The 26,573-nt window shown below is 50.2% G+C and overlaps 1 protein-coding gene across 6 annotated transcripts in view; it reads left to right on the plus strand.

Annotated features, from left to right (window-relative positions):
• Positions 1-26,573, plus strand: part of Tmco4 (transmembrane and coiled-coil domains 4) — an 86,898-nt gene that overhangs the window by 50,417 nt on the left and 9,908 nt on the right. For 5 of the 6 annotated variants that reach the window (XR_001784218.2, XM_030253908.1, XM_006539280.4 and 2 more), the window contains 2 exons: positions 239-375; positions 7,137-7,221. Coding sequence is in view for 5 of the 6 variants with exons in the window: in XM_030253908.1 (XP_030109768.1) it covers positions 239-375; positions 7,137-7,221 (222 nt within the window). In the remaining variant the exon portion in view is untranslated. Of the gene's footprint in view, positions 1-238; positions 376-7,136; positions 7,222-13,685; positions 15,885-26,573 lie in introns of those variants that run through there. The other variant, XM_017320451.2, reaches the window with a different exon arrangement.

Genomic DNA, 26,573 nt, shown 5'->3' on the forward strand with positions numbered 1-26,573 from the left:
CTATGGAATCTCACAAGGGCGTGCTTGGGCAGGAGATGTAGTTTGTGCATCAGAATGATGTCTCAAGTCTCCTCCCATTTGCTGGTTAGAGTCTATCACCAGAAAGCCTTTCAGATTCCTGGTTACACAGACCCCACCCACATTTCCTAGAGCATCCATCAGCCACACTGCCCTAGCAAAGCTCCCCACCCCCACCCCACCCCATTCCTGCTTCATCTGTGGGATCCTATCTCCTCAGGTATCGTGGCTGCTCTAACCTGGCCAGCCTCACTCCTCAGCGTCGCCAATGTCATCGACAACCCCTGGGGCGTGTGCCTCCACCGATCGGCAGAAGTTGGCAAGCACCTGGCGCACATCCTTCTCTCACGGCAACAGGTACCCAGGAATGGTGGGGGTGGGGCTGGGAAGGCAGACGGGGAAGCTTGTATACTGATGTATACACCATGTCTACCGATGGGAACCCCAACAGTAAGTCCATTGGTAGAAGTCCAGCCACTTTGGGGAAGAAAGTCATCTCCGTTGCCACTCAAGTTCAGATGAGGAAAGTATCCTGAGATACACAAAACCACCCACACTGCAGCTCTGGGAACTCAGACTCCTTCCAGCCTTCCTCAGGCACCTGCACATATGCACGGGGTCTACACACACACAAGTAAATAAAAATAGACCTTTTTAAAAATAGCTTTAAAATAAAATTTGGATCCAGGGTCAGAGAGATTTAATAAAGTGCCTGTCCCCAGAACCTACATTTAAAAATAAAACAGAACAGAAAAGTGCTGGGCTTGGTGGCTCACGCCTGTAATCTCAGCATTCAGGAGGCAGAGGCAGGCTGATCTCTGAGTTCAAGGCCAGCCTGGTCTAGGACAGCCAGGACTACACAGAGAGACCCTGTCTCAAAAATCAAAACAAAACAACCAAAAAACCAAAAACCAGATGTGGTCGTATACACCTTTAATCTCATCGCTGGGGAGGCAGAGACAAGTAGATCTCTGGGACTCACTGGTCACCAAGACTACCAAACCAGAAAGCCCCATGGCCAGTGAGAGACACTGCACTGCCTCATAAAACAAGGCAGGTAGACTCTGAGGAGCAAAGCATTCTCTCTGTCTCTCTGTCTCTCTGTCTCTCTGTCTCTCTGTCTCTCTCTCTCTCTGTCTCTCTCTCTCTCTCTCTGTCTCTCTCTCTCTTTCTCTTTCTCTCACACACACACAGTGTATATAAATGTATAAACATACAGGTACATGCATACAAACATACATATGCATAAACACATACCTGCACAAAAACATACACACATAAATGCACACATGCACACATACATACATACATACATAAACACACAGTGTGCATACATGTATATATACACATATATAGGCACACATATATAAACATGCATATGCACATACATACTTCCACAAACATGAACACATACACACCTGCACATATACACACATATACAAACATACACAACATATACTCATGAATATACAATATATTCTCATTCTCTCTCTCTCTTTCTCTCTACCTTTCAAGGTAGAAGTTAATTATCACTGCAGAAGCCTAGGGCAACAACTATTAGGCACTCTGATGGTGTGTGCCATGGGAGAGAGGCCCCTTGCGTTGAGCAGGAATTCATAGTCACACCACTATATCCCTTGGTATGGCTTGAATTCTTGCTCTGAGGTGACAGTATTTGAGCTCCAGGAGGCAAGAAGAAGAGCTGAGGAGCAAAAGCAAGTGCCAAACAGACTCTGTTACCCTTTCCTTGGCCAGAGACTAGTCATATGACTACACTACACTACCCAAAAAGCCGGGAAACTCAGTCTTTATTCTGAAAGGGCAGCCAGCTGAAATTCAATTACTGTGGACAAAGGGGAGAACAGCTACTGACAGGCCCAGCAGTTTCTGCCAACGTGGGAATGTTGCCTGGGAAACTGCTAATGCCAGCCAATCCCTGTATCTTCCCCTCCCAAAATGAACAGGAAAACCCTAGTAGCCCTTTGGCAGATCTGGCTGGGAGGCAAAGACTGAAGTGGCTCTGGCTAAGCAAGGTAAACTATATCACCCCACACACTGCAGTCAGGTATCAAAGACCAAGAAGGGCGATGATTGGTAACATCCACACCTCACACACAGCGTACTCGCCTCACAGTATAGAGAGCAGAAGTCAGGCCTGCCTCCGCAGGCTGCCTTCCTTGTGGAGACTACCAGGAAGCATCCATTTCCCAATCTCTTTTCCCTCCCAGAGGCCTATGTCCTCCTCTGTGGGTGGACCCTCCTCCATCTTCAAAACCAGTAGTGTCTGGAGCATCCACAAGCTTCTTCTCTGCTCCTCCTCCCTTCTGCCCACCTGACTCCTGCATCCCTCTGACTCCTGCATCCCTCTGACTCCTGCATCCCTCTGACTCCTGCATCTGACTCCTGCATCTGACTCCTGCATCCCTCTGATTCCTGCATCCCTCTGACTGACTCCTGTATCCCTCTGACTGACTCCTGCATCCCTCTGACTGACTCCTGCATCCCTCTGACTGACTCCTGCATCCCTCTGACTGACTCCTGCATCCCTCTGACTGACTCCTGCATCCCTCTGACTGACTCCTGCATCCCTCTGACTCCTGCATCCCTCTGACTGACTCCTGCATCCCTCTGACTGACTCCTGCATCCCTCTGACTCCTGCATCTGACTCCTGCATCTGACTCCTGCATCCCTCTGACTGACTCCTGCATCCCTCTGACTCCTGCACCCCTCTGACTGACTCCTGCATACCTCTGACTGACTCCTGCATCCCTCTGACTGACTCCTGCATCCCTCTGACTGACTCCTGCATCCCTCTGACTGACTCCTGCATCCCTCTGACTCCTGCATCCCTCTGACTCCTGCATCCCTCTGACTGACTCCTGCATCTGACTCCTACATTCCTCTGACTGACTTCTGCATCCCTCTGACTCCTGCATCCCTCTGACTCCTGCATCCCTCTGACTCCTGCATCCCTCTGACTGACTCCTGCATCCCTCTGACTCCTGCATCTGACTCCTGCATCTGACTCCTGCATCCCTCTGACTCCTGCATCCCTCTGACTGACTCCTGCATCCCTCTGACTGACTCCTGCATCCCTCTGACTCCTGCATCCCTCTGACTCCTGCATCTGACTCCTGCATCTGACTCCTGCATCCCTCTGACTGACTCCTGCATCCCTCTGACTGACTCCTGCATCCCTCTGACTCCTGCATCCCTCTGACTCCTGCATCTGACTCCTGCATCCCTCTGACTGACTTCTGCATCCCTCTGACTGACTCCTGCATCCCTCTGACTCCTGCATCTGACTCCTGCATCTGACTCCTGCATCCCTCTGACTCCTGCATCCCTCTGACTGACTCCTGTATCCCTCTGACTGACTCCTGCATCCCTCTGACTGACTCCTGCATCCCTCTGACTGACTCCTGCATCCCTCTGACTGACTCCTGCATCCCTCTGACTGACTCCTGCATCCCTCTGACTGACTCCTGCATCCCTCTGACTGACTCCTGCATCCCTCTGACTCCTGCATCCCTCTGACTGACTCCTGCATCCCTCTGACTCCTGCATCCCTCTGACTCCTGCATCTGACTCCTGCATCTGACTCCTGCATCCCTCTGACTGACTCCTGCATCCCTCTGACTGACTCCTGCATCCCTCTGACTCCTCCATCCCTCTGACTCCTGCATCTGACTCCTGCATCCCTCTGACTGACTTCTGCATCCCTCTGACTGACTCCTGCATCCCTCTGACTCCTGCATCCCTCTGACTCCTGCATCCCTCTGACTCCTGCATCTGACTCCTGCATCTGACTCCTGCATCCCTCTGACTCCTGCATCCCTCTGACTGACTCCTGTATCCCTCTGACTGACTCCTGCATCCCTCTGACTGACTCCTGCATCCCTCTGACTGACTCCTGCATCCCTCTGACTGACTCCTGCATCCCTCTGACTGACTCCTGCATCCCTCTGACTGACTCCTGCATCCCTCTGACTCCTGCATCCCTCTGACTGACTCCTGCATCCCTCTGACTGACTCCTGCATCCCTCTGACTCCTGCATCTGACTCCTGCATCTGACTCCTGCATCCCTCTGACTGACTCCTGCATCCCTCTGACTCCTGCACCCCTCTGACTGACTCCTGCATACCTCTGACTGACTCCTGCATCCCTCTGACTGACTCCTGCATCCCTCTGACTGACTCCTGCATCCCTCTGACTGACTCCTGCATCCCTCTGACTCCTGCATCCCTCTGACTCCTGCATCCCTCTGACTGACTCCTGCATCTGACTCCTACATTCCTCTGACTGACTTCTGCATCCCTCTGACTCCTGCATCCCTCTGACTCCTGCATCCCTCTGACTCCTGTATCCCTCTGACTGACTCCTGCATCCCTCTGACTCCTGCATCTGACTCCTGCATCTGACTCCTGCATCCCTCTGACTCCTGCATCCCTCTGACTGACTCCTGCATCCCTCTGACTGACTCCTGCATCCCTCTGACTCCTGCATCCCTCTGACTCCTGCATCTGACTCCTGCATCTGACTCCTGCATCCCTCTGACTGACTCCTGCATCCCTCTGACTGACTCCTGCATCCCTCTGACTCCTGCATCCCTCTGACTCCTGCATCTGACTCCTGCATCCCTCTGACTGACTTCTGCATCCCTCTGACTGACTCCTGCATCCCTCTGACTCCTGCATCCCTCTGACTCCTGCATCTGACTCCTGCATCTGACTCCTGCATCCCTCTGACTCCTGCATCCCTCTGACTGACTCCTGTATCCCTCTGACTGACTCCTGCATCCCTCTGACTGACTCCTGCATCCCTCTGACTGACTCCTGCATCCCTCTGACTGACTCCTGCATCCCTCTGACTGACTCCTGCATCCCTCTGACTGACTCCTGCATCCCTCTGACTCCTGCATCCCTCTGACTGACTCCTGCATCCCTCTGACTCCTGCATCCCTCTGACTGACTCCTGCATTCCTCTGACTGACTCCTGCATTCCTCTGACTGACTCCTGCATCCCTCTGACTGACTCCTGCATCCCTCTGACTCCTGCATCCCTCTGACTCCTGCATCCCTCTGACTGACTCCTGCATCCCTCTGACTGACTCCTGCATCCCTCTGACTGACTCCTGCATCCCTCTGACTCCTGCATCCCTCTGACTGACTCCTGCATCTCTCTGACTGACTCCTGCATCCCTCTGACTGACTCCTGCATCCCTCTGACTGACTCCTGCATCCCTATTTATTTGTTTTGGATTAGACAGTTTCTCACTCTATAGCCCAGGCTGCACTAGAAATATGCTGGCCTCGAACTCACAGCAGTCACCTAGGCTCAGTGTCCTGTGTGCTGGGTCATAGGAATGCCACTGAGCCTAGCTGAGATTCTTGACTACACATCTGCAAAGTCCCTATCGTGGACAGCAGATGACATTCACAGGTTCCAGGACCTAGGTTGTATATGCACACCCCAAAAGAAGCCATGACTCTGTCTTAGTTACTTTTCTATTGCTGTGACAAGATACCATGACCAAGGAAACATAAAAGGAAATGTTTACTTTGAAGCAGGCATGGCAAGGGCTCAAATCTCAATCCACAAACATGTGAGACAGACAGTGCTCACTGGGAGGACCATTCTCATCCAAATAACTGCACTGTCTTCTGGGAGCCCCACCTCCTTCGATACTGTGGCATCTCGTGCCAAGCACCGGCTTCTCTGTGTCTGAGTATGTCCCCCAATATTCTGTGCACATTCCAGACTTTCAGGGATACATGGAAATGAAAGGCATCCCTGGAAGTTGTGGCTGTCCCCAGTCTTCAGCCACCTGGCTAGGACTCCCACCCTGGGGACACTCTTAGCTACAGTGGACTTCCGGAAGTTTCCTCTCTGTGTGCCTAGAAAGGCTCAGGACAAAGAGGGAAGGAAGGGACACCAGGAGCATTAGAGCTTTTAGCTGCCCGCTCCTTCGCCTGTATGCAGCTGGACCCTTTTTCTTCGGCATGTTCCATGATACCTCGTCTTTCTCTGTGGGGCGATGCGCTATGCATAGGCAGCCTGGTTCCCGGTTGGGTCGAGCATAGGCTTTGAACCCTGGTGACCCAGTAGGTGACTTCTACCTGCAAGGGACAGCAAGTTTTTGGCCATGCCTCCTGGCTTCTGTCACAGCTACAGCCTCCCACAACGCTCCCCCCCCCCCCCCCCGCAGAGAGGTGTGTGGCCATCAGTCTTGTAGGAGCAGCACCAAGCCCTCCCACATGCAAATAAAGTTTCCCTAAGCTCTCAGACCAAGCCAATGAGAAGTACTTATTGTCAGATCCTGACTCACCCCAAATCTGTATATAAGAATCCTATCCGGAAGGATTAAAGGTGTGCAAGAACTACTCCATCACCCAAGAACTTCTGTCCTTAGAGCTGTAACACTTGGGAAGAGGTCTGCTCTCCTGAAATGCTGCCTGAAGCTCCGCCATACTCCTTACTGGCTAGTCAGCCTCTTGTAGGCCCAGCCCTACCTGACTCAGCACAGGGTGGTGTGGAGGGGAAACAACTTCCCCTCCCTGCTCATACTCACTCCCCCTTGCTGGAACTCTCGCACCAGGCCAGACCAGAGATCTCCATGGAAAGCCTCCGATACACGGGCCCACATTTCTCCAGGCTCCCCAGACACTGCTCTATCATCTACAGCCTTCCTCTCCAGAAAACTAAGCCCCATCCCATACCTCCCTACTCATCACATCGCATCTTGTGTCTAATCTCTGCATCCCCAGAGGGACCCCCACATCACTGCAGTCCTTAGCCGTAGGCAGATGAGTCCAAGGCACGAGTCCTTGTAATTAACATATTCTGTGTCCCCGGGAGGAGGAGCCATGGCCAATGATGGTTTGAAAGGAAAAGGAATTAGCCAAGTCAGAGACCGAGTGCGCTAGAGGAAGCCAACCCCTGAGCTGCTAACTCCTGCGTACGCAAGGGTCCCGATACTAATGACTGACACTTCAGAGCGTGGAAACTGTAATGTGCATACAGGCAAGGGCTGAGCGAGTTTGCAGTCCATGCAAGAACTGACTTGCTTAAACTTGCTATAACCTCTCCAAACACCTGTGTCCTGTTTCCCCTCAGGGCCGGAGACCTGTCACCTTGATTGGATTCAGCCTGGGAGCCAGAGTCATCTACTTTTGTCTGCAAGAAATGGCTCAGGAGCAAGGTAAGCATATGCATTGACAAACAAGAGCCCTTCTCAAGTTGGTCCCCAGGGCACTGGTTCTGGGCCTGGGGTCATGAGTTTTGCAAAGTACATTCCCGGTCCTTAAAATAACAGTTCAAATGCATAGTTTTAAATGGAAAGGCTAGTTCTGTATATACACTAGACTGCATGAATGGAAGGCTGTCCCATCATGATGCCAGTGTCCCTGCACTCTGGTAAATGTTCTTGTGTGACAGAGTGCACGGTGTCTGCAGCACCACACTCACCATGAAGCTAAGAGAGAGAAGGAACCTTGCTTCCAGTGGCTTGGCAGTCTTGGCTGTCCTTAGTGGCCCTTGGCTCTTGTTAGCAGTTCGTTAAAGTTATTGGCATCCCTTGTTGGTTCTTGATGGTCCTTGCTCCACTCTTAACGATCTTTGGCAGTCCTGGAGGTCCTCAGTGGTCCTTGGTGTCCTTAGGTGGTCCTTGGCAGTCCTTAGCATTCCTTGGCATTCCTTGGAGGTGCTTGGTAGCCATTGGTAACCCTTGGTGAACTTCGGCATCTCTTCCCTGCATTTGGCCATCTTTGGTGGTTCTTGGCATCCCTTGGTGATCCTTGTAAGGTATTTCACTCCACTCTCCGCATCCATCTTCTGTAGCACATCCTTTGTTCCTCTTCTTCCAAGAACAGGGAGAGTCATTGGCTTTAGGGCCCATTCTGACCCAGTACAATCGCCAAGATCTTTAATTAAATCTTTGTAGATCCTTTTCCAAGAAAGATTATATTCACAAATTCTAGCTAAACAGATCTGAGAGGCCACATTCAACCTACCTTAGATAACCATGAGGTCTGTAAGGCCCTGTGTCATTTTCTCTGTACTAATGCAGCTGAGGGGCGGGGCCACTGGCAGGAGAGAACCTCAGGACATTATGCTGGCTCTGCTCAAATCCATCAGCGGAAGCTGTTGGGGAGGAAGCTGTTTGGGGAGTGAGTGAGCTGCAGAGCACGCTGGGTGTGTCACTCCTGCTAGGACACAGGCTGCTCCCTGACTGCCTGATGGCACATAGAGCTAAAGACACTGACAACAAGAGAAAGCTCTGAAACAGAGCTCCCGAACACGCAGCAGGGCAGATAGGCGGAGTAGCTGGAGTGGTGGCTGCTGTCCCCAGGACCTCAGTGAGCACCATTCTGAGCCTCACTTTCCCAGTTACAGAACTGAGGGCCCTGCCCCATGCTCTGAGGGTCCTGTCCCATGTTCTTAGGGTCCTGCCCCATGCTCTGAGAGCCCTACCCCATGATCTGAGCAGCAAGTGAAGTGCCCATACAGCATTTTTGCCCAACCTTCAAACCAGTCGGGGCAAGGATGTCATGGGAAGCCTCAGCCTGTCAATCACTGCTCATCCAAAGCTACCCCTCACCCCAGTCAGCCCAAGCACATGACACAATTGCTCCTCATCCAGCAAGAATACGGAAAGATGGGATGCCTGCTATCAGCTAAATCTGAAGAGGTCAGGGTCCATTTCAATGCTGTCATTACCAGAGGTCCCTAAGATCAGGAGTGTGGTTGATCCCATCTTGTTCTTTTTACCAAAGCATGTCTCCACCACCAGCCTGACAGCAGAGGCTATTTTTCTGGTTACAGACAACGTGGCTATACCACTCTTGGCACTAGCCCCAGAAGGTCAACACCTGGGCCCCTACCCCTTCCCCACTCCCAATCTCCTTTAGCTTGCAGCAACCTTTCTCCCCCTGCTTGTGTCTAGCCAGTGCATGCAATGCAAAGGCACTGTGGCCCTATTTCAAGTAGCTCTGGTCTATCTGCAACCATTATGCAAAAGGGCCTGGCTGGTTCTGGGCTATGCTTGCCAGGAAAACTGAAGCAGAGGTCAGAGGTAAGGCAAGAACCAGGAAGAAAGTAGGGATGAAAATTAGATTAAAGATGAAGGACATTGAACATCCTTTTCTATATATATTCTTCTCCTTCTTAGGTACCACAGACAGACAGACAGACAGACAGATAGACAGGGTCAATCCATGTATCTCTGTTAACCCACCTAGGATGCTCTAGACAGCTAGAGAGCCCCCAGAGAGCCAGTGTCCCTCTTTCCTAAAACCTTTGCCAACCTCCCCCTCCTACCATGACACTTTTTTGAGTCCCAGCAACTTTGAAGTGCTGGGTTCTGTATTGCTGCTTTATACACATGATCGTGGCACAGCCTGTCTCTCTTAGGAAAAAGCAGGGAAGATTTACCAAGTGGTAAAGTTGTCTATGTGAAAACACACATTCTAAAGAGGTCGAAGGCGTGGACCAGTCAGCTTTGCATAACAGAGTAGCCCTAGACATGGAGGGGTGCAGCACGAATACACCCAGGAGTGAGTAGCTGCCTGTGGTCTGTTGGTCTGACATGGGCTCTACTTTGGCTGTGAAGGCTCGCTGTCAGCTGCTGGCTAGATTTAGGTCATCTCTGTGTGTATTTGTCCTTAGAAGGTGGCAAGGACAGTGGCCACCTAGGATGCGCTCAGCGTCTGGTAGCTCCCTAGAGTGCCAGCATCAGGCAAACAGGCAGATACACCTAAGACCCCCTCCTCATGTATGCCAGACCCCGGCATCATCTTAGAGCCTGCTGTCAAAACCATGTCTCCAAACACTGGAGCTTGAGATGGCCAAGTCTGACCATTTCCCATGATCCCCTGCAGGCCAATACGCTCTCCATCCCGCCCCCACCCCGTGCTCTCACGCACCTGATCACAGCCCCCCACCTCAGCTGTGCATGTGTCTGTTCATGCTGGCTGCCAGCCACCCAGGCTCCTCGATGCTCTCCGAGGCTGCTCCTCAGGAGGCCTGTGGAACACCGCCATCCTTTATATGGTTGTCATTTCCCCACCTCATGCGCAAACCCTGCACCTGGCTCGTTACCTCAAGTGATGTGGTCTTGTCAATAGAATCAGTTCTTCATGGAGACAAAAAGAAAGGCGGCCTCCGCCTCCAGATGGTATAAATTACATGTTGCCTTCAGATCCGTCCTCTCAACCTCCCTAAAGCTGCTGCCCTTTAAGATAATTTCTCATGTGTGGAGGCCCCCCCCTCCCCGAGCCATAACAGTATTGCATTGCTACTTTAGAGCTGTATTTTTGCTACTGTTATGAACTGTAATATAAATATCTGAGATGCAGGATACCTGCATTTTAAATCTTTAAGGGGTCGCGACCCACAGGTTGAGAACCACTGGGCTGATGCAAGGCAGGCTTTGGCTTCAGTTCCCCTGCTGGGTATGTGAAATTCAGTTATCATTTAACATGGTCCCTGGGAATGAGACTGCCCAGCAGCTCCCTATGTTGAGGCTGGAAGCTGGAGAGAGAGGGGGGGGGGTTGGTGGGCCGGGGCATGATCCTTGGATGGCCTTGCACACAGCATTTGGTAGTAATGGTGCCCAAAACAACTTCCATTGTCTTTCCTGGCTTTCCTGGCCTACCTATAAGAACGCTGAGCATACTCAGCTCTGTCACAGATGGCATGGGACTGTGGGCCACTTACCTAATCTCTCTGTGCCTCTGAGTCTTCAGCTAAATATAGGACTTTGTATATTTACCCCAAAGGATGGTTAAGGGATTAAAATAAGATCACAAGTGCTGAAGTAGCTAGGTCTGACACATGTGCCGAGCCAAGACTTAATTCTATCTGTGCACTCTAACATGAGATTGTGCAGGGCACAGGAAATGCTATGCATATGCGAGACCTTATTCTCTGTGTCCTTGAGCTTCAAAAAGTCCTAGCACCATGATGGACAGGAACTCCCGATGGGCGGGGCCTGGCCTGTACCTGACTATCACCCCACTGCCTGGCATGTTGGGGTGCTCAGCTCAGGCTTGACTTAGGGTGAGGGACATAAGCAAGGTGGCCTGCATGTGAGCTGGTATAGACTGGCAACTGCCGTGTTCTGAGCTTGTGCGAACATTTCCTCACTTCAGCCCCCGACACAGCAACCCCAGGGTGTGGGTGTAGCAGCTCTCTCTCTCTCTCTGCTTCACACGCGAGAGACTGAGAGAGAGTAACCCACAAGGGTCTTAGTGCAGAGCCAGTGGCCTTCCTCAGAACTGCAGTGCTGGACAGAGAGGACACAGACTCTAGATAATGGCAGGTGTCATGCAGTGGGGGCTTGCAGAGACGTCTTCTGGGGTAGTCGTCAGCACAGATAAAGGTGGCGTTCCAGAGAACATCTGGGAGTGGCAGAGTCTAGGGTTTCCACAGCCTATAGAAGAAGCCTGATGGGGGATGGAGGGAGATGCTGACACATCGGGAGGTGGGTGGATCTGGGGCTGGAACCCGGAAGTCTCTGCATCGTGGAAGAAATGAGCAGTTGGGTCAACCCCACAGATGAATTGCAGGAGGGGTGGACCCTGGGCAGTCTATAGCCTACCTGTGTATACTCGATCCCATACCTGTACACACACAGAGCAACTTTCCAGATCCCGGGGGGCCTACAGAGCCCAGGGGCTTCCACTGCTCTCTACACAAGGTGCAGACTTCTCTCAGTAACACCCAAGGCCCACAGGTGACCTCCTGTCCAGAATCCTCTCTGTCACCTGCCGCCCCCTCCGTGGAGCTGTGGCCACACTCTGCTGTTCCCAGACAACCTGTGTAGCCTCCACTGGGAAGGTTCTCCTCCAAGAGTAGCAGCAGTCACATTTACATTAACTGTACTTAATGTCCCTAGAAGCGCTAACTCTCCCCTTACAGTAACCTATGTAATCAGAGAGCTCGATTAGTGTGACTGGTCCACAGATGAGGTCGCTGAAGCAAAGAGCCTGAGGAGCCAGGTCCCAGGCCAGCAGGTGGCAGGGCAGGCAGCCTGACAGAGGCCATGTGACACCAGACTACCTGCAACTTCAGGCTGCTCTCCACTTCCCAGGTGCCTTCCCTACTGCTTGCTTCTTTGCACAGCTGTCTCACAGGCCCGTGAGTAACTGTGACCTTGGACCTCAGAGCCACCTGGGTACAGGGCCAGCAGGATAGCTCAGTGGGTAGGGTGTCTGTCATAAAGCCTTGACTTCATTTCTCATAATAATAAAAGGTGAGACCCAACTCCTGCGAGATGTCCCCTCACCTTCTCCTGCGTTGAGAATGTCCCTGGGGCCCATCTGTCAGCTGGCTGTGACTTGCTTCAGAAGGCTGCTGTGCTCAGCCTTCCACTCTCTATTCTCAGGGTTTCTTCTCAGAATAGAGGAAGGTCCCCTCTGTGCAGGTGGCTACCCAGATGGTAGCACTACCAGACTCCTTGGAGATGTCTAGCAGTGGGGACATCTCTCCTGCTAATTCTGAGAGTTGTTTGGACTTCCGCTCTGTCCCTTTTTTGCTAGAACATAATCCAGAGATCCCCAAGAAGTTGAAAGTAACACACCACCCACTGAGGAGGGAAACTGAGGATCCCAAGTGTCCAGAGCCCAGCCTTTGTGTCCAGCCTCCTTGGTGACCCTGGAGGGACAAAAGCAGGGTCTTTCCTTGCTAAACTGCTTTGACCCACCCCACAGAGCAGAATGAGTGGGAGCAAGGCTCTCCATATATTCACAAACAACCTCGCTCATGCTCGAGCCTGGCCCATGCCCAGCTGTGGCAGAATGGCAGGATTTGGGGTGTCTGCATCATTAGGGGAGCGGCTACCTGGCTCTTCCCACGCCTGGCCTACTAGCAAGTCCATCAGCTGTGGGGCTCAAACTTGTAGCGTGAGTCCTAGCACTACCATTGATCCTGTGAGCTAACGTCCCTGAGCTGCAGTTAACACATAAGCAAGTCACAAGCAGGGCAAGGCCATGGTGAGGCTATGTCACATGCAGCCACGTAGCTTTCAGATGGTGTGACAAAATCCCCCAAGTAGTCAACCTCAGAGGAGGGAAGACAATTTCGGTCCAGGATATGGAAGGTTTCGGTCTGTCATCAGTTGACTGGTTACATTAGGGCCTGTGGCATGGCTGGAGCACATGGCAGAGAAAACAACTCTCACTTCACAGTGGCCTGACTGGTTCCAGGCAGCCCTGATTCTTTAGCACTGATTAATCTGTACACAGAGAGACCGCTCCTAATCCCAGGCAAGCTGCCATCATCTGAGCACTGGAGAGAAGGGTTTACTCTGGTGGACTGGAATCCAGCCATCATTTCCCAGAGTCCCTTCAGAGCAAGTAATGATCAGTGTCTATAAATACCAGAGTCACCCAAAGCCAGCACCATCTGAACTGTCTGAGTCTTACATCTACGCTGGATCCTCAGAGTTCCACAAAAAATAATATTCCAGACAGGTTCTGTTTCCTGAACCCATACTAGGAGCCAGAAGACCTCAGTGGGATTCTGGCCTCTGCCATGAGTTCTCAACTAAGGCTCAGTCAAGACAATATGGGCCCTGCTTTAGTTACTGTTCTACAGTAATGAGGAGACAGTATGACCAAGGCAGCTCTTATAAAAGGAAGCATCTAACTGGTGGCTTGCTTACAGTTTCAGGTTAGTCCGTGATCACCATGGCAGGAAACAGAGAGGCACAGCACTGGGACAATAGCTGGGAGCTTTTCATCCTGATCTGCAGGTGACAGACAGTGACACAGGCCTGATGTGAAACCTCGAAGCCACCCTCTAGCAACACACTTCCTCCAACAAGGCCACACCCCCTAATGCCTCTAATCCTTCCCAAACAGTTCCACGCCCTGCTAACCAAGCATTCAAATACATGAGCCTATGGGGCCATTCTCATTCAGACATCACAGGCCTGAGCCTCAGCTTTCTGCTCTGCAAAAGGAGAATTTCCTTCCCTAGCTCTCCCTCATTAACAGTCCTTCCAGCTTGGAAGGTGTGGGAAACTCTTACAGGAAGCCCAAACAAAGCAAGTCCCGAGGCCCTTAGAGAAGAGCCTCATTGGTTGATCCCAGGAGCTCAGAAACCTGGCTACCAGCTCTCCTGTAGTTCCCAGGGCATCAAAGCCAGTGCGCAGCCTTGAGCCCGAGAGATTGGGAGTGGGACCCGGCAGATCCCAGGCAAAGTGAGGGTTGCTTTGATAGTACTTGGCTCTAGACTGTGCCCAGTATGTAGGCAATCAGAGGGGATGGGCTGGCAGTGGTGACTGGAGAGAGGGGAAGGCACTAAGGTTAGGAAGGAGTATATAACAGGAATGGCTGCTACAGTCCCCCAGGATGGTCCAACCTCTGCTCTTTCCTCTGATGAGAATTTAATACATCTTTTCCTCAAGTCCCATCCAACCCATGGGACAGGTTTTCTACATGCAAATTGAGATTTAGAGACTGTGAAGTAATGGCTGGGGAGATGGCATGTGGAGTGCCGAGTCTGCCACAAGTGTGAGCACCCGAGTTTGATGCCCTGTTCCCACCTAAGAAGCGTTTGACCATGGAGGTGTGTAAGCCCAGTGCTGTGTAGGCAAAGCTGGGGGGTGGGGAGCCTCATTCATAAGGCCAGTCAGTCTGGCTAATTACCAAGTTCAAGTAAAAATGAGGTGGACAGTGCCTGAGGTGTGACACACAAGCACACACACACACACACACACACACACACACACTCAAGCAGGAAGGTAGAGAAGGGGGACTCGCTTGTGTCTCTCTCTGACTCTGGATTTTACTGCAGCCCATCCTGGTTGTGTGCTTTCAGCCACAGCCACAGCCACATCCAGGATCAGATATTCCAGTTCATTGGCTCGTTCATGGAGTGCCTACTGTGTGCCAAGTTCTATACCAGGCTGTGGAGAGATGGCAGCAGCAGTCTCACCCTCCTGAAACTTAGTCAGCTGAAGTAAACTGCCCTCCCAGAGGCATGGGCTGGGGTCTCTGGCTCAGACCTGGGCATGTTAATAACTGACTTATGAATGAGGTAGGTGAAGCATGCTGGGAGTTCTTCCTACCGAAGAAAACACTCCAGGTCTTTGGAAGAGGGGAGCGGGGTCATGAGCTGCCTTAACCCAAAGTACAAACACCACAGTGCACAGGACACCTGGGCCGACTGATGAGCCATTGTCCAAGCCTCCCAGTGACCCTGCAGCACCAAGATGCTTCACCCTCGACTGCCCAGCAGCCCACCCACCCTGCTCCACCACCACCCCTTCAAAACCCAGACAGGAAGCACATCTGTCAAGCGATCAGGAAATGAGCAGAGCCAAGATTACCCCAAGTTAAATAGCCCCCCCCCAAACAAAAGTCTGTCTCCCAGCCAAGGACATCAATTTGCTTTGGGAATGATGCCAGCTGGTGGCAGGGGAAAGGGTGACAGTGCCCGCTGCCAAGAAGAACCTCCGCTGGAGCCCTCTCTTAAGAGACTCGCGGCCCCAAAGCATAATGGACCGTTCCTTTTTTTTTTTTTTCCTCTTTTTTCCCTGTGTATTTGCTTTGAAAAGATTTTTTAAATTGGACATTTGGAGGAGCTCAGTTCAGACTGACTCATGCTAGCTGCCTCAGCTGGGAAAAAGCCCTCTGAACCCAGAAATCAGTTCCTGCTTCAGCTGACGTATGCGTTCATCCATGGGTGCATTTGTTCAGGCGTGGATTTATTCTCCTCTTCATCCCAGAGGGATTGAGGGAATTAATTCGGTGCACTAGGAATCGTCTCTGCCAGGTGGCCCGGTGCATGAAGTCAGGGCTGGGCCAGCAGGCCTTAGGGTGTATTTGCTGAGTGATTAAAAAGCCTGCTTCTGCTGGGCCCTGGGGTCCCTCGCTTCTGTCCACCCGGCTGGCTCCCCATCGCTCCCGGATCCACAGACTCCTTTTGTCATCCCTCCGAGTGTCTTCCAGATGCAGGATAACAGGGGACAGTAATGGGCAAAGGAGCACCAGGTGTAGACTCTAGAGACCTGAATCCAGACTCTTTTGATGCCTCTTCAGCCTTGGGCAAGTCACTTCAACCCTCCAGACTTTAGGCTGATTGGTGAAAGGACACCGGAGCCTGCCCTAGTTATTCTGTGTTTTAACAGTGGCCACTTGTTGACTGTGGACTATGTGACAGGCCATGTATGAAGGGCTTTGCTGTTTTCTCTCGCTGTGTAGAACTACCATCACTGAGACAGAGGCATTGCCGGGCTCCATCTTGCCTCTGACGCTGTGAAAGTCAGAAAAATACACCCATGTGGGTATCGAGCTGGTAAAGTGCCTGCCTAGCGTGCAGAATCCCTGAGACCACAGAGAAAAGGCTGGGGAGGCATAGGAGATATAAAGCCATTAGGAAGTTTCCATGTCAGAGAGCTGAGCCTCGAGCCAGCAGATGTGCTCACAGCTAAGCCTGCGTCTACTCCCAGCCGAGTAAGCAAACTGCACGTTTGGTATGTAAGGCTTGGTCTCCTGAGAAATGGACCCCCGTAATGCTTTCTTCATGGGGCTAGCCATAGGATAGAGATTGTCTCTAAGGCCGTTACGGGGCTGGTCAGGAAGCCGTCTTCATGTAGGAGGTTTACCACTGTCCTGAGTGAGTACCCCAGGTCTCAGCACTTCTGTCACCGTGATGGGAACCCTGACCAAAAGCAATTAGGTTAGGAAAGAGTTTATTTCTCTTTACATTTATGGCCCATCACTGAGGGAAGCCAAGACAAGGATTCAAGGCGGGAACATAGAGGCGGGAGCTGAGACACCCGTGGCGGAACACTGCTTCCTGCCTTGCTCCCACGCGTGTTTGACTGCTTTTTGTTTGGTTTTGCTCTGTTGTTTCCCTCTATGTAATCCCAGCTATTGCTCCATGGACCAGGTCGACCTTGAACTCACAGAGACCCACCTGCCTCTGCCTCCTGAGAGCTGGGCTTAAAGGTGTGCGCCAACTCCCTCGAGCCTTACTTAACCTGCTTTCTTAGATGACCCAGAGCCACCTGCAAGGGTGGCCCCACCCACAGTGGGCTGGGCCTTCTCACATCGATCATCTATCAAGAAGATGCCCTCCCTATATAGACTTGCCTATGCGCTGATTGTGTTTTCTCAGTTGAAGTTCTTCCCAGATGACTCTAGCTTCTGTCAAGTTGGATGGGAAAACAGGGGCACAGGACACTCTGTTTCTCTATTATTAGCCTGTGCAGTAATTGAGCTATGGATTTAGCTATTAGCTTCCTCTTGGTCAAATCAAAAAACAAAAGGTACAGAGCAGGGGATTCGTGGGGACATGGAGTTGCCGGCTCCGCAGAGAGCACTTAGACCTTCCATTTCAACCCAGTCTGCATTGGGCACTTTCTTTAAAGTGCCTATGTGCGCTGTTCAGACTTAATTAACCAGCCAAGCTTCAGCGTCTCTGCCCATTGCTCATTAGAAGGGTCAAGCTGAGGCTCCTGAGTGGGAGCTGTAGGCAGCATGTTGGGCTGGAAAGATCTTTATCAGCTTGAACTGAGAGCTGCACTGGGAACCACAGCAGGGATGTCAGATAATTACCGCTGCGATTCCGGCGGGAGCCTGTAGACTTAATTAGGCCAGGAGTCTGGAGTCTCCCATCCCTCTGGTTAGCTTTGCATTTTGTAATCTGGTGGCTGGTGGCTGATGCGGCTCTGTTGTGTGGTCTGATGGGTCTGTTGTGTGCGAATCACAGACTCAGAGAGAGATCCGCAGTGGAGTTGATATGTCCTGCCTCCTCTCTGCAGAACCCTGATGGCGAATACTGTCCCCCATCTAGTGTGCCAAGGAGGGGACAAGGCTGATGATCCTGGAGCACAGAACCACAGGGGGCAGCCATCCCTTCCTACCTGCCCCATCTCTAGCAGAAATCCTCTCCCCACTTCCTCTCCCCCTTCCCCCTACCTCTGTTCCATTACCCAGCTCCTCCCTCTCTCCCTCCTTTCCCCTCTCCCCCTCCTCCTCCCTCTTCCTCTCCATCTCCCACTCTCCTCCCCCACCCCCAACCTCTCACCATTATCCCAGTTTTCAAGAGAATAGTCTCAGAAACTCAGAGGCTCTGTCACAGAGTATTGGTCTAGGATGAGTGTGGCATGTCCACCTCTAGCTGACACCCACATCAGGTCCCTCCTAGTACCCCATGAGGTTTTCTGGGAGGGGCCACATCTAGGGTACCTTTCCTGTAGGCTCCTGAAGTCCTGCCCTACTTGGAGACACACTTCACAGAAGACAGCAGCAGCCACTGGCCCGGAGACCAGCTTCTAGGGCGGTGGTTCTCAGCCTTCCTACTGCTGTAACCCTTTAATACAGTTCCTCATGTGGTGACCCCCAACCATAAAACTATTCTTTTGCTACTTCATAACTGTAATTTTGCTGTTAAGAACTGTAATGTAAATTTCTGCTATGCAGATGGTCTTAGGTGACCCCTGTTTGTTCGACCCCCACCCTAGGGGTCTCAACAGCCTGCCTTGCTTGCATTGAGAGCCTGTGCAAAACTCACCAGATGTTCGGGATTCCTGAGAAATTGCCACCAATATTATCCTTGCTTTCATTTTCCTGTATAAACATTTAGTAGGCACCAAATCTACAAAGCAGAAAAGGGATTGTTAGTTAGCTGCTTGACAGCTGTTTCCCGGCAGCCTCTCCTGGATTCATCCCGACAGCCTGCGAGTCCAGGGATCGAGATGAGAATGGGGGCAGAATGGGGCGCTTCTCCTGTTTCTCATCTTTGTGACCAAATACCTGGTGGGCAGTGCTTTATGGGATTAAAGGCTTATTTTTTGGCTCATGGGATGGGGCATGGTCCAATCAGAGAAGAGGAAACATCAAGGATGAGGTGTGGTCCAATCAGAAAAGAGGAAACATCAAGGATGAGGTGCGGTCCAATCAGAGAAGAGAAAATATCAAGGTAGCATTGCTTTGTCTAGGCTTAGGGGAAGCCACTGTCACTGGGGACCCTTCTAAGATGGGAGTCTAGGCTTAAGAGGCCCATGGACGTTCCAGGGATGTTCGGAGATGGGTTGTGCTGGCTCTCAGTCATTCTACTGGCATCCAGAGCTCTCAGACACAGGGCCGTTGAAGCAAGGCAGCATCACAGTCCATCATGAGCATTGCTCTCTGCCCATAGCCATGGCAGCCATTCCAGATGTGGAGTAAAGACTCGCAGAGCTTCTGCCTTGTACAGTCCCAGCTATTCAGGCAGGAGGCTGAGGCAAGAGCAATATTTGAGTCCAAGAGTTCAAGGCCAACCTGGACAACAAACTGAGACCCCATATTCTTTAAAAGGAGAACGAGAGCCAGGCATGATGGTGCATACCTTTAATCCCAGCACTCGGGAGGCAGAGGCAGGTGGATCTCTATGAGTTTGAGGCCAGCCTGGTCTACATAGTGTGGTCCAGGCCAGCAAGGCTACATGGTAAAATCCTGTCTCAAAGAAAAGAGAAGAAAAAAGAAAAGAAAAGACAAGACTAAATAAAAATAAAATATATACAAGGGGAAGAGGCTGTGCATATTACAGTGGTAGAGAATTTGCACAGCAGGTATGTGACCCTGGGTTTAAGCCTCAGCACCTCCAAAATAAAATAAATATAAATAAATAGATAGTAGATAGATGGATGGATGGATGGGTGGATGGATGGATGGATGGATGGATGGATGGATGGATGGATGGATGGATGGATGAATGGGTGGGTGGGTGGGTGGGTGGGTGGATGGATGGATGGATGGATAGATGGGTGGGTGGGTGGATGGATGGATGGGTGGGTGGATGGATGGGTGGATGGATGGATGGATGGATGGGTGGGTGGGTGAATAGATAGATAGAATACTGGTTGCCGTAGCTAATGCTTGCACTCAGTAGGAAGAATTAGCACAAACTCAAGGTCAGCCTGAGCTACACAAGGAGTTCCAGGCCAGCCTGAGGTACAGATGAGCTCTTGTCTTAAAAGAGAGAGCAAAAGAAAGAGCGAGAGACCCAGAAAGTGAGGGGGCAGGCAGAAATAGGTCTATATTAGCATATTTCTAGTGTGGCAATTGTGCAGACTAATTAGCTTTTCCACTAATTAGCAGTGTAAATTCTCCCATTACAGATACCCCATAAACGCTAATTAAGTTGCAGCAGATTCTCCTTGAAGTGCTGAGCTGAGCTTCCAAGGAGTAGAGAAACAAAAACAGAAGAGAAGAGGTGATGGGAGGTGTTGGGAGGTGATGCGAGGTAATGGGAGGGTCCAGGCCTGTGACCCAGCACTTCGAGGCTGAGGCATCCGGCTCAGACCTCATGCTTAGAAAATCAGTATGTTACAGTTGTTTAAAACATAGGTTAAAAACTGCAGCTGAGTAGAGAGGAGCTAGAGGTGGCATGGCATGGCATAGGGTGGCACACGCCTTTAATCCAAGCACTGGGAGAGAGGCAGGCAGCTCTTCTTGAGTTTGAGGCCAATCTGGTCTACAAATCAAGTTTCATGTCAATCATATCTAATAAGGAAAGAAGAAGGAAAAAAAAAAAAAAGGAGAAGGCCGGAGGGGTGGCAGCACAGCCTTTTGACTCCAGCACCCAAGAGGCTGAAGCAGGAGGGCCATGAGTTCTAGGCCAGCCTGGGTTTTATATAGAGATTCTCTCAGAAAAGAAAAAAGATAGAAGAAACCCAACAGATTAACAAGACACTAGAAAAATAAAAAAAATAATGGGCCTGATGATAGCTGTGCACACCTTTAATCCCAGCACCTGGGAGGCAGAGGCAAGAGGTTCCCTGAGTTCAAGCCCAGCCTGGTCAACAGAGTGAGTTCCAGGACAGCCAGGGCTACACAGAAAGACTCTGTCTTAGAAAAACCAAAGATAGATAGATAGATAGATAGATAGATAGATAGATAGATAGATAGATAGATAGATAGATAGATAGATAGAATAACAAGAGATTTGAATATAAATCAAATGAAATTTCTGGACATGAGAAGGCAGGGTGTGAAATCCATGCCTGGTGCTTCAGTAACAGCTTAGACAGAGGAAGAGAGAAACCACAGCAAGATCTATTTGCAGAAATTGCCCACAATGCCTTTGTGGGGGTAAGGAAGTGGAAAACGGGAATGAGGAAGTTCCTTGGTTGCCTAATGCAAAATCTGAGAGAAGAGCCAAGGTGGGAGAGGGAGTTTAATGCCTGAGAATTTTCCAGAAGTGAGTCCTGCCTGAGCTTCAGGGAGCAGCTATGCCTGGTTAGTAGACTCTTGGGAAGAAACACTGTTCACCGAGAGCCACTGAGGGTGGATGGTTTACTGCAGAGCAGGGAAAACTGCCTTTACTCAAGTATGCGCATGCTCATAATCAGTCCATCTAGTCCCAACTAGATTGCAGTCCTCAGTTTACCAGAAATTGTATTCCCAAGTGACACGCCCTCAATGAAGGACCCATGGGGTTCATGCCTAGAATCCCAGCACCTGAGAGGTGGGAGGCCAGCCTTGGCTACATAGTGAATCTGGGGCCATCTAAGCAATGTGAGACCTTGTCCATAAATAAATTACATTTCTGATGGGAAAGCCAAGACCCTGTGTATCAAAATATAAACACCAGCCAATGAAATTAGTAGAAAACTCTAGAGCATAAGAATGTTCTCTAGCCCTGTTGCTAATATTGTTCCCCTGTGATATCTGTCGAGCTGGGCCTCCATTGTTCACATTTCCCTCAACAACTATTGTCTTCCAAGCTTCTACTAGGATGGCCCAGTAAGCACAGCTTATAGCATTTGGCCACCTTCCTAGTCCAAAATCCCAAAGTCTTCCTCTTTCCTCCAAAGAGTAGCCTGGTCGGGCCTGTTCTGTGATGAGACACCATGACCAAGGCAACTTATAAAATAAAGTATTGAACTTGAGACTCACAGTTCCAAAGGGTTAGAGTTTATGACCGTCACACTCGGGAGCATGGTTGCAGGCAAGCAGAGGTGGCGCTGTAGCAGTTGCTGAGAGCTCACACCTCAATCCACAAACACAAGGCTTTTGAAACACCAAAGCCCACCCGCAGTGACAAACCACACCTCCTCCAACAAGGCTATACCTCTTCCAGCAAGGCCACACCTCCTGCAGCAAGGCCACACCTCCTGCAGCAAGGCCACACCTCCTCCAGCAAGGCCACACCTCCTCCAGCAAGGCCACACCTCCTGATCCTCCTCAAACAGTTCCACTAACGGCCAATATTCAAATATGTGAGCCTATGGGGCCATTCTCATTCAAACCACCACAGTGTGTGTTAAAAATCCAAAGGTTAGGGAAATAGCTCTGTAGCAAAGTGCTCGCCTAGTATACAAGGCCCTTGGTTCCATCCCTAGTAATGAAAACTATCAGATGGAAACTTTAATAGGTCATGAGCCCCTCTTTCTCCTTCTTGACTATCTATTCATATACTTGGCTCTGTTCATACACTTCTGTTTGACACGTGGTACCTACGCACCTCAGCCTAGTCATCACATGGTGCCTCTTGCACCCACCAAACTGAAAGTAGTCATCTTTGTGGGTACCTGTGATCTGTTTGTAATAACTCAATTTTGGAAGACACCATAGTTGTCAAAACATACTTGATTAAAAATTGTATCAGATCACAAAGGGAAGTGTGGAAAGGAAGGAGGGGATGGAATGTAAAAAGACCCAAACCCTACATGGTACTCGCTGTGTGTCCCAGGACAGCATTTGTAGGTCTCTGAGGCTGAATGCCCATGGTAGGATGGAGGTGTTCTGCTCACCTTCCAGGGTCACTTGGTCCTAAACTTTTCCTAAAGGAGGAGGTGGTAATGCTAAAAAATAAAGAGAGCCAGGCATAGTGGCACACACTTGGTATCCCAGCATGCAGGAGGCTGAGGCAGGAGGATTACAAATTCAAGACCAGCCTGACTACATATATTGAGACTCTGTCTTACAGGAAAAAAAAAAAACTTTTTAAAAGGGTATAGTAGGGGTGCTGAGATGTCTCAGTCAGGAAAGTACCTGTATCTTGCATGGACCTGAGTTCAGACCCATGTAAGACAGCCAGACATGATGTGCACATCTGTGACCTGGGCACAAGTGGAGGATGGGTGGAGCCTCCGAGTTTACTGACCAGAAAGTCCAGCCAACTAGTAAGCACCAGGCTTAATGATAGATTCTCTCTCCAGAGAGAAAGGAGACAGTAACTGACAAAGATACCCAGCGTCAACCTCCAGCCTCCACGCACATCACATGCTTGTACATGTGCTACATGCATAGGCCACGCACACAGTTCCCCTAAAGAAAACAAAGGGAGCCAGGCATGGTGGTGTATGCCTTTATTCCCAGCCTCCTGGAGGCAGAGGCAGGTGGATCTCAATGAGTCCCAAGCCAACATAGGGCTGCATAGTTAGACCCTGTCTCAAAAAAAAATGAGGAAGGGACTGGAGAGATGGCTCAGTGTTAACCATGAAGAGCATAAAGTGCTCTTTCAGAGGATCCCACTTTGATTCCCAATAACCATGTCTGACCTCTCAGAACTTCCTATAACTCCAGCTCCAGGACCCAATACCTTCTTCTGTCATCCACTGGGCACTGCGTGCATATGCACATACATCTAGACATACATATGTATAATTTTTTAAAATAATAATAATAATATAAAGTATTTTTTAAAGATTTATTTGAACAGCCAATCCTGGAGTCCCTACAATCCCAGTTGGCTGAAAATGAGCGTAGCTGTCACCAGACACCCCAGAAGTACACAGCAGACCATGGCTCAGCCAGATGGTGCTTTCATCTCCATGATAACACACAATCGCATGTGATGCGATTTATTTCCCAGCCATTAAACTGTACCCACCAGTTGCTTGAACCAAGTCAAACCTAGCATCAGCCTGCCTGGGGGTTGGGGGTGGGGAGCGCAGCCAGGAGAGGCCAGGTGGAACAGATTAATTTTGAGATTCCTGGGGTGCAGTAACAGCCGTCTCACTCTGTGTGGGCATCAGAGGGTAGAACTGAAGGCTTAGTTATCCCCTTGAAGAATTCATCTTAAATCCTGATCAGAAGGCCAAAGAGGTTCCTAGGTAATTTTCTGGCAGTGTGAGCCTCCCTTAGGGGACAGCGTCTGCAGTCAGGACCCCTCTTCCCCCGTTCTCCCAATTCATCTTCCTCCCCTTATAGTTTTTTGCTTCCTTTACCAAGTGCATATGTGAGTATCTTTTCAATGGACTTGGTTTGTGTCAGACACAGCTCATAGCATCTTCTTTAAGGCCTTTCTTGCAGATCTGCAGCTGGTGGATGCTGCCCCCTCCCCATTCTCACCTTATCACTCTCTGCACATGTGAGCCCCTGATGGAAGGGAGAGGATCAGCCACTTTGCAGGTACAGCCGAGAGAGTCTTATTACTGACAACGTGACAGGGATGCAGGAACGTGTTCGCGCCTCTCTGGCTGTTTGGGGAGATATCAGAAGCCCTGTGCACACTGGTTTCCCTTTAACAAGGCCTGATGTGGGGAGACCAGCAGAGATCAGGTCAGCTATGCTGGTTTCCATGGGTGAAGCTGGGCCCCTGGGACATAGTCTTTAAATTTCAGTTTTAGAGTTTATACATACACAGTTTTCGAGGCTGTTATTGAGAAGAGGATGGGGTCCCACCTGGGTCCTGGATGGGTTTTGGGAAAAGTGAAGCCATCTCTAGTCTTGTGGGAGTGCTGGGTGATGAAAATGCCATCCCAGGAGTCTAGGGTGAGCCTCCAGAAACACCAGAAGGACAGCAGACAGGAGTAAAGCTGATAGCACGATGTCGTCAAAAGTAAAGAAAGAACTCCGTACGACGTGGATCTTCTTGAGGCTACAGAGCAAACCTGTTATTTTTTGAGTTATTTTTATTTTTTCATTTTATGTAACGTTGTGAGTGCAGCCTCTTATGCAAGCCAAAAGAGGGTGTCAGATCCCTAGAGCTGGAGGTTTAGGTGGTAGTGAATTGCCCAGCATGGGTGCTAGGATCTGAACCATGGTCCTTGGCAAGGACATTAGGCACTCTTAACCACTGAGCCATCTTTCCAGCCCTCTGACCTGAACTTTTGAAAGTGATAAGGGACTGGAGATATGACTCAATTGATAGAGTGCTTGCCTAGGGTGCATGAAGCCCTGAGTTCTGTCTCCAGTGCTCATAAACTCAGAGTGGTGATCCACACCTCTAATCCCAGCAGTGGGGAAGTAAAAGGAGGAAAGTCACAAGTTCAAGACCATCTTCAGCTAGTCCTAAGTCAGCCTAGGATAAGTGAGATCCTAAGTTACATGTATCTCAGGCTGGGCTTGAACTAGCAAAACAGCCAACAATGACCTTTGTCTTAGTTACTGTTTCATTGCTCCAAGGAGATACCATGACCAAGACAACTTATTAAAGAAAGCCTTTAACTGGGGGCTTGCTTTCAGTTTCAGAGGGTTAGTCCATGATCAACATGGCAGGGAGCATGGCAACAGGCAAGCAAGCACAGTGCTGAAGAAGTAGCTGACAACTACATCCTGATCTACAGGCAGAAGGCAGAGAGAGAAAGAGAGAGAGAGAGACAGACAGACAGACAGACAGACAGACAGAGAGCCTGGAAGCCCACCCCCCCAGTGACAAACTTCCTCCAGCAAAGCCACGCCTCCTAATCCTTCCTAAACAGTCCACCGGTTGAGAACCAAATATTCAAGTATATGCGCCTATAGGTGCCATTCTCACTCAACCCACCACAGCCTTGAACTTCTGATCCTCTTGCCTCTAGCTCTCAGATGCTGGGATTATAGACATCTATAACCACACCCAACATGTGTGGATGAAACACAGGGCTTTGTGCATGCTAGACAAGCGCTTTCCCAACTGAGCCTCATCTCCAGCCTTGACTTCCATCCAAAGGGATCACTCCTGGACTAGAGAGAAACAGTGACAGAAAGTCCTGGAGTGGAGGGCGAGGGCTTGACTGACAAGCTTCCCTTTCCAACCAGAGGCATGCCGCCCCCTTACTGCCAAAGTTACAGCAGGATGGAGGACCGCCCACTCCCATAGTGGAAGCAGAGTATAAATAAAATCTAAGGAGCTGTTTCAAATGGAGAGGCACAAAAGCTGCCTGTGTCTGTGACTTCTGAACTTGAAGATAATCTCACCCCATTTACATAAGAATATGAATATGCATAAGTATTTGAGGGCGGGGGATGGAAGGCCCGTGCTAGGCAAGTGTTCTTCTATTGAGCTGCATCCTCAGCCCTGTGGGTCTGTATTTAATGCCTCAAACTTTCACAGGATGGAAGGACCAGAAAGTGACTTTTGGTAGACACTGTTCCCACAGCAAAGGAATGTCAGGGCCACTAAATGTTCATCTCTGGCATCTTTATAATTTTATACTTATTTAATGTGTGTATATGTCTGTGTATATATCTGGTGTATATATATATGTGTATGTATGTATGTGGATATATCTGTTGTATGTTTATGTATCTGTTGTATGTGTATATATGTATGTGTGTATATATGTGCATATGCATTTACATGTGTGTATCTGTTGTTTGTGTGTATGGTGTGTGTGCATACAAGTGT

The sequence above is a fragment of the Mus musculus genome, chromosome 4, assembly GCF_000001635.26.
Source record: "Mus musculus strain C57BL/6J chromosome 4, GRCm38.p6 C57BL/6J".
Taxonomy (NCBI): domain Eukaryota; kingdom Metazoa; phylum Chordata; class Mammalia; order Rodentia; family Muridae; genus Mus; species Mus musculus.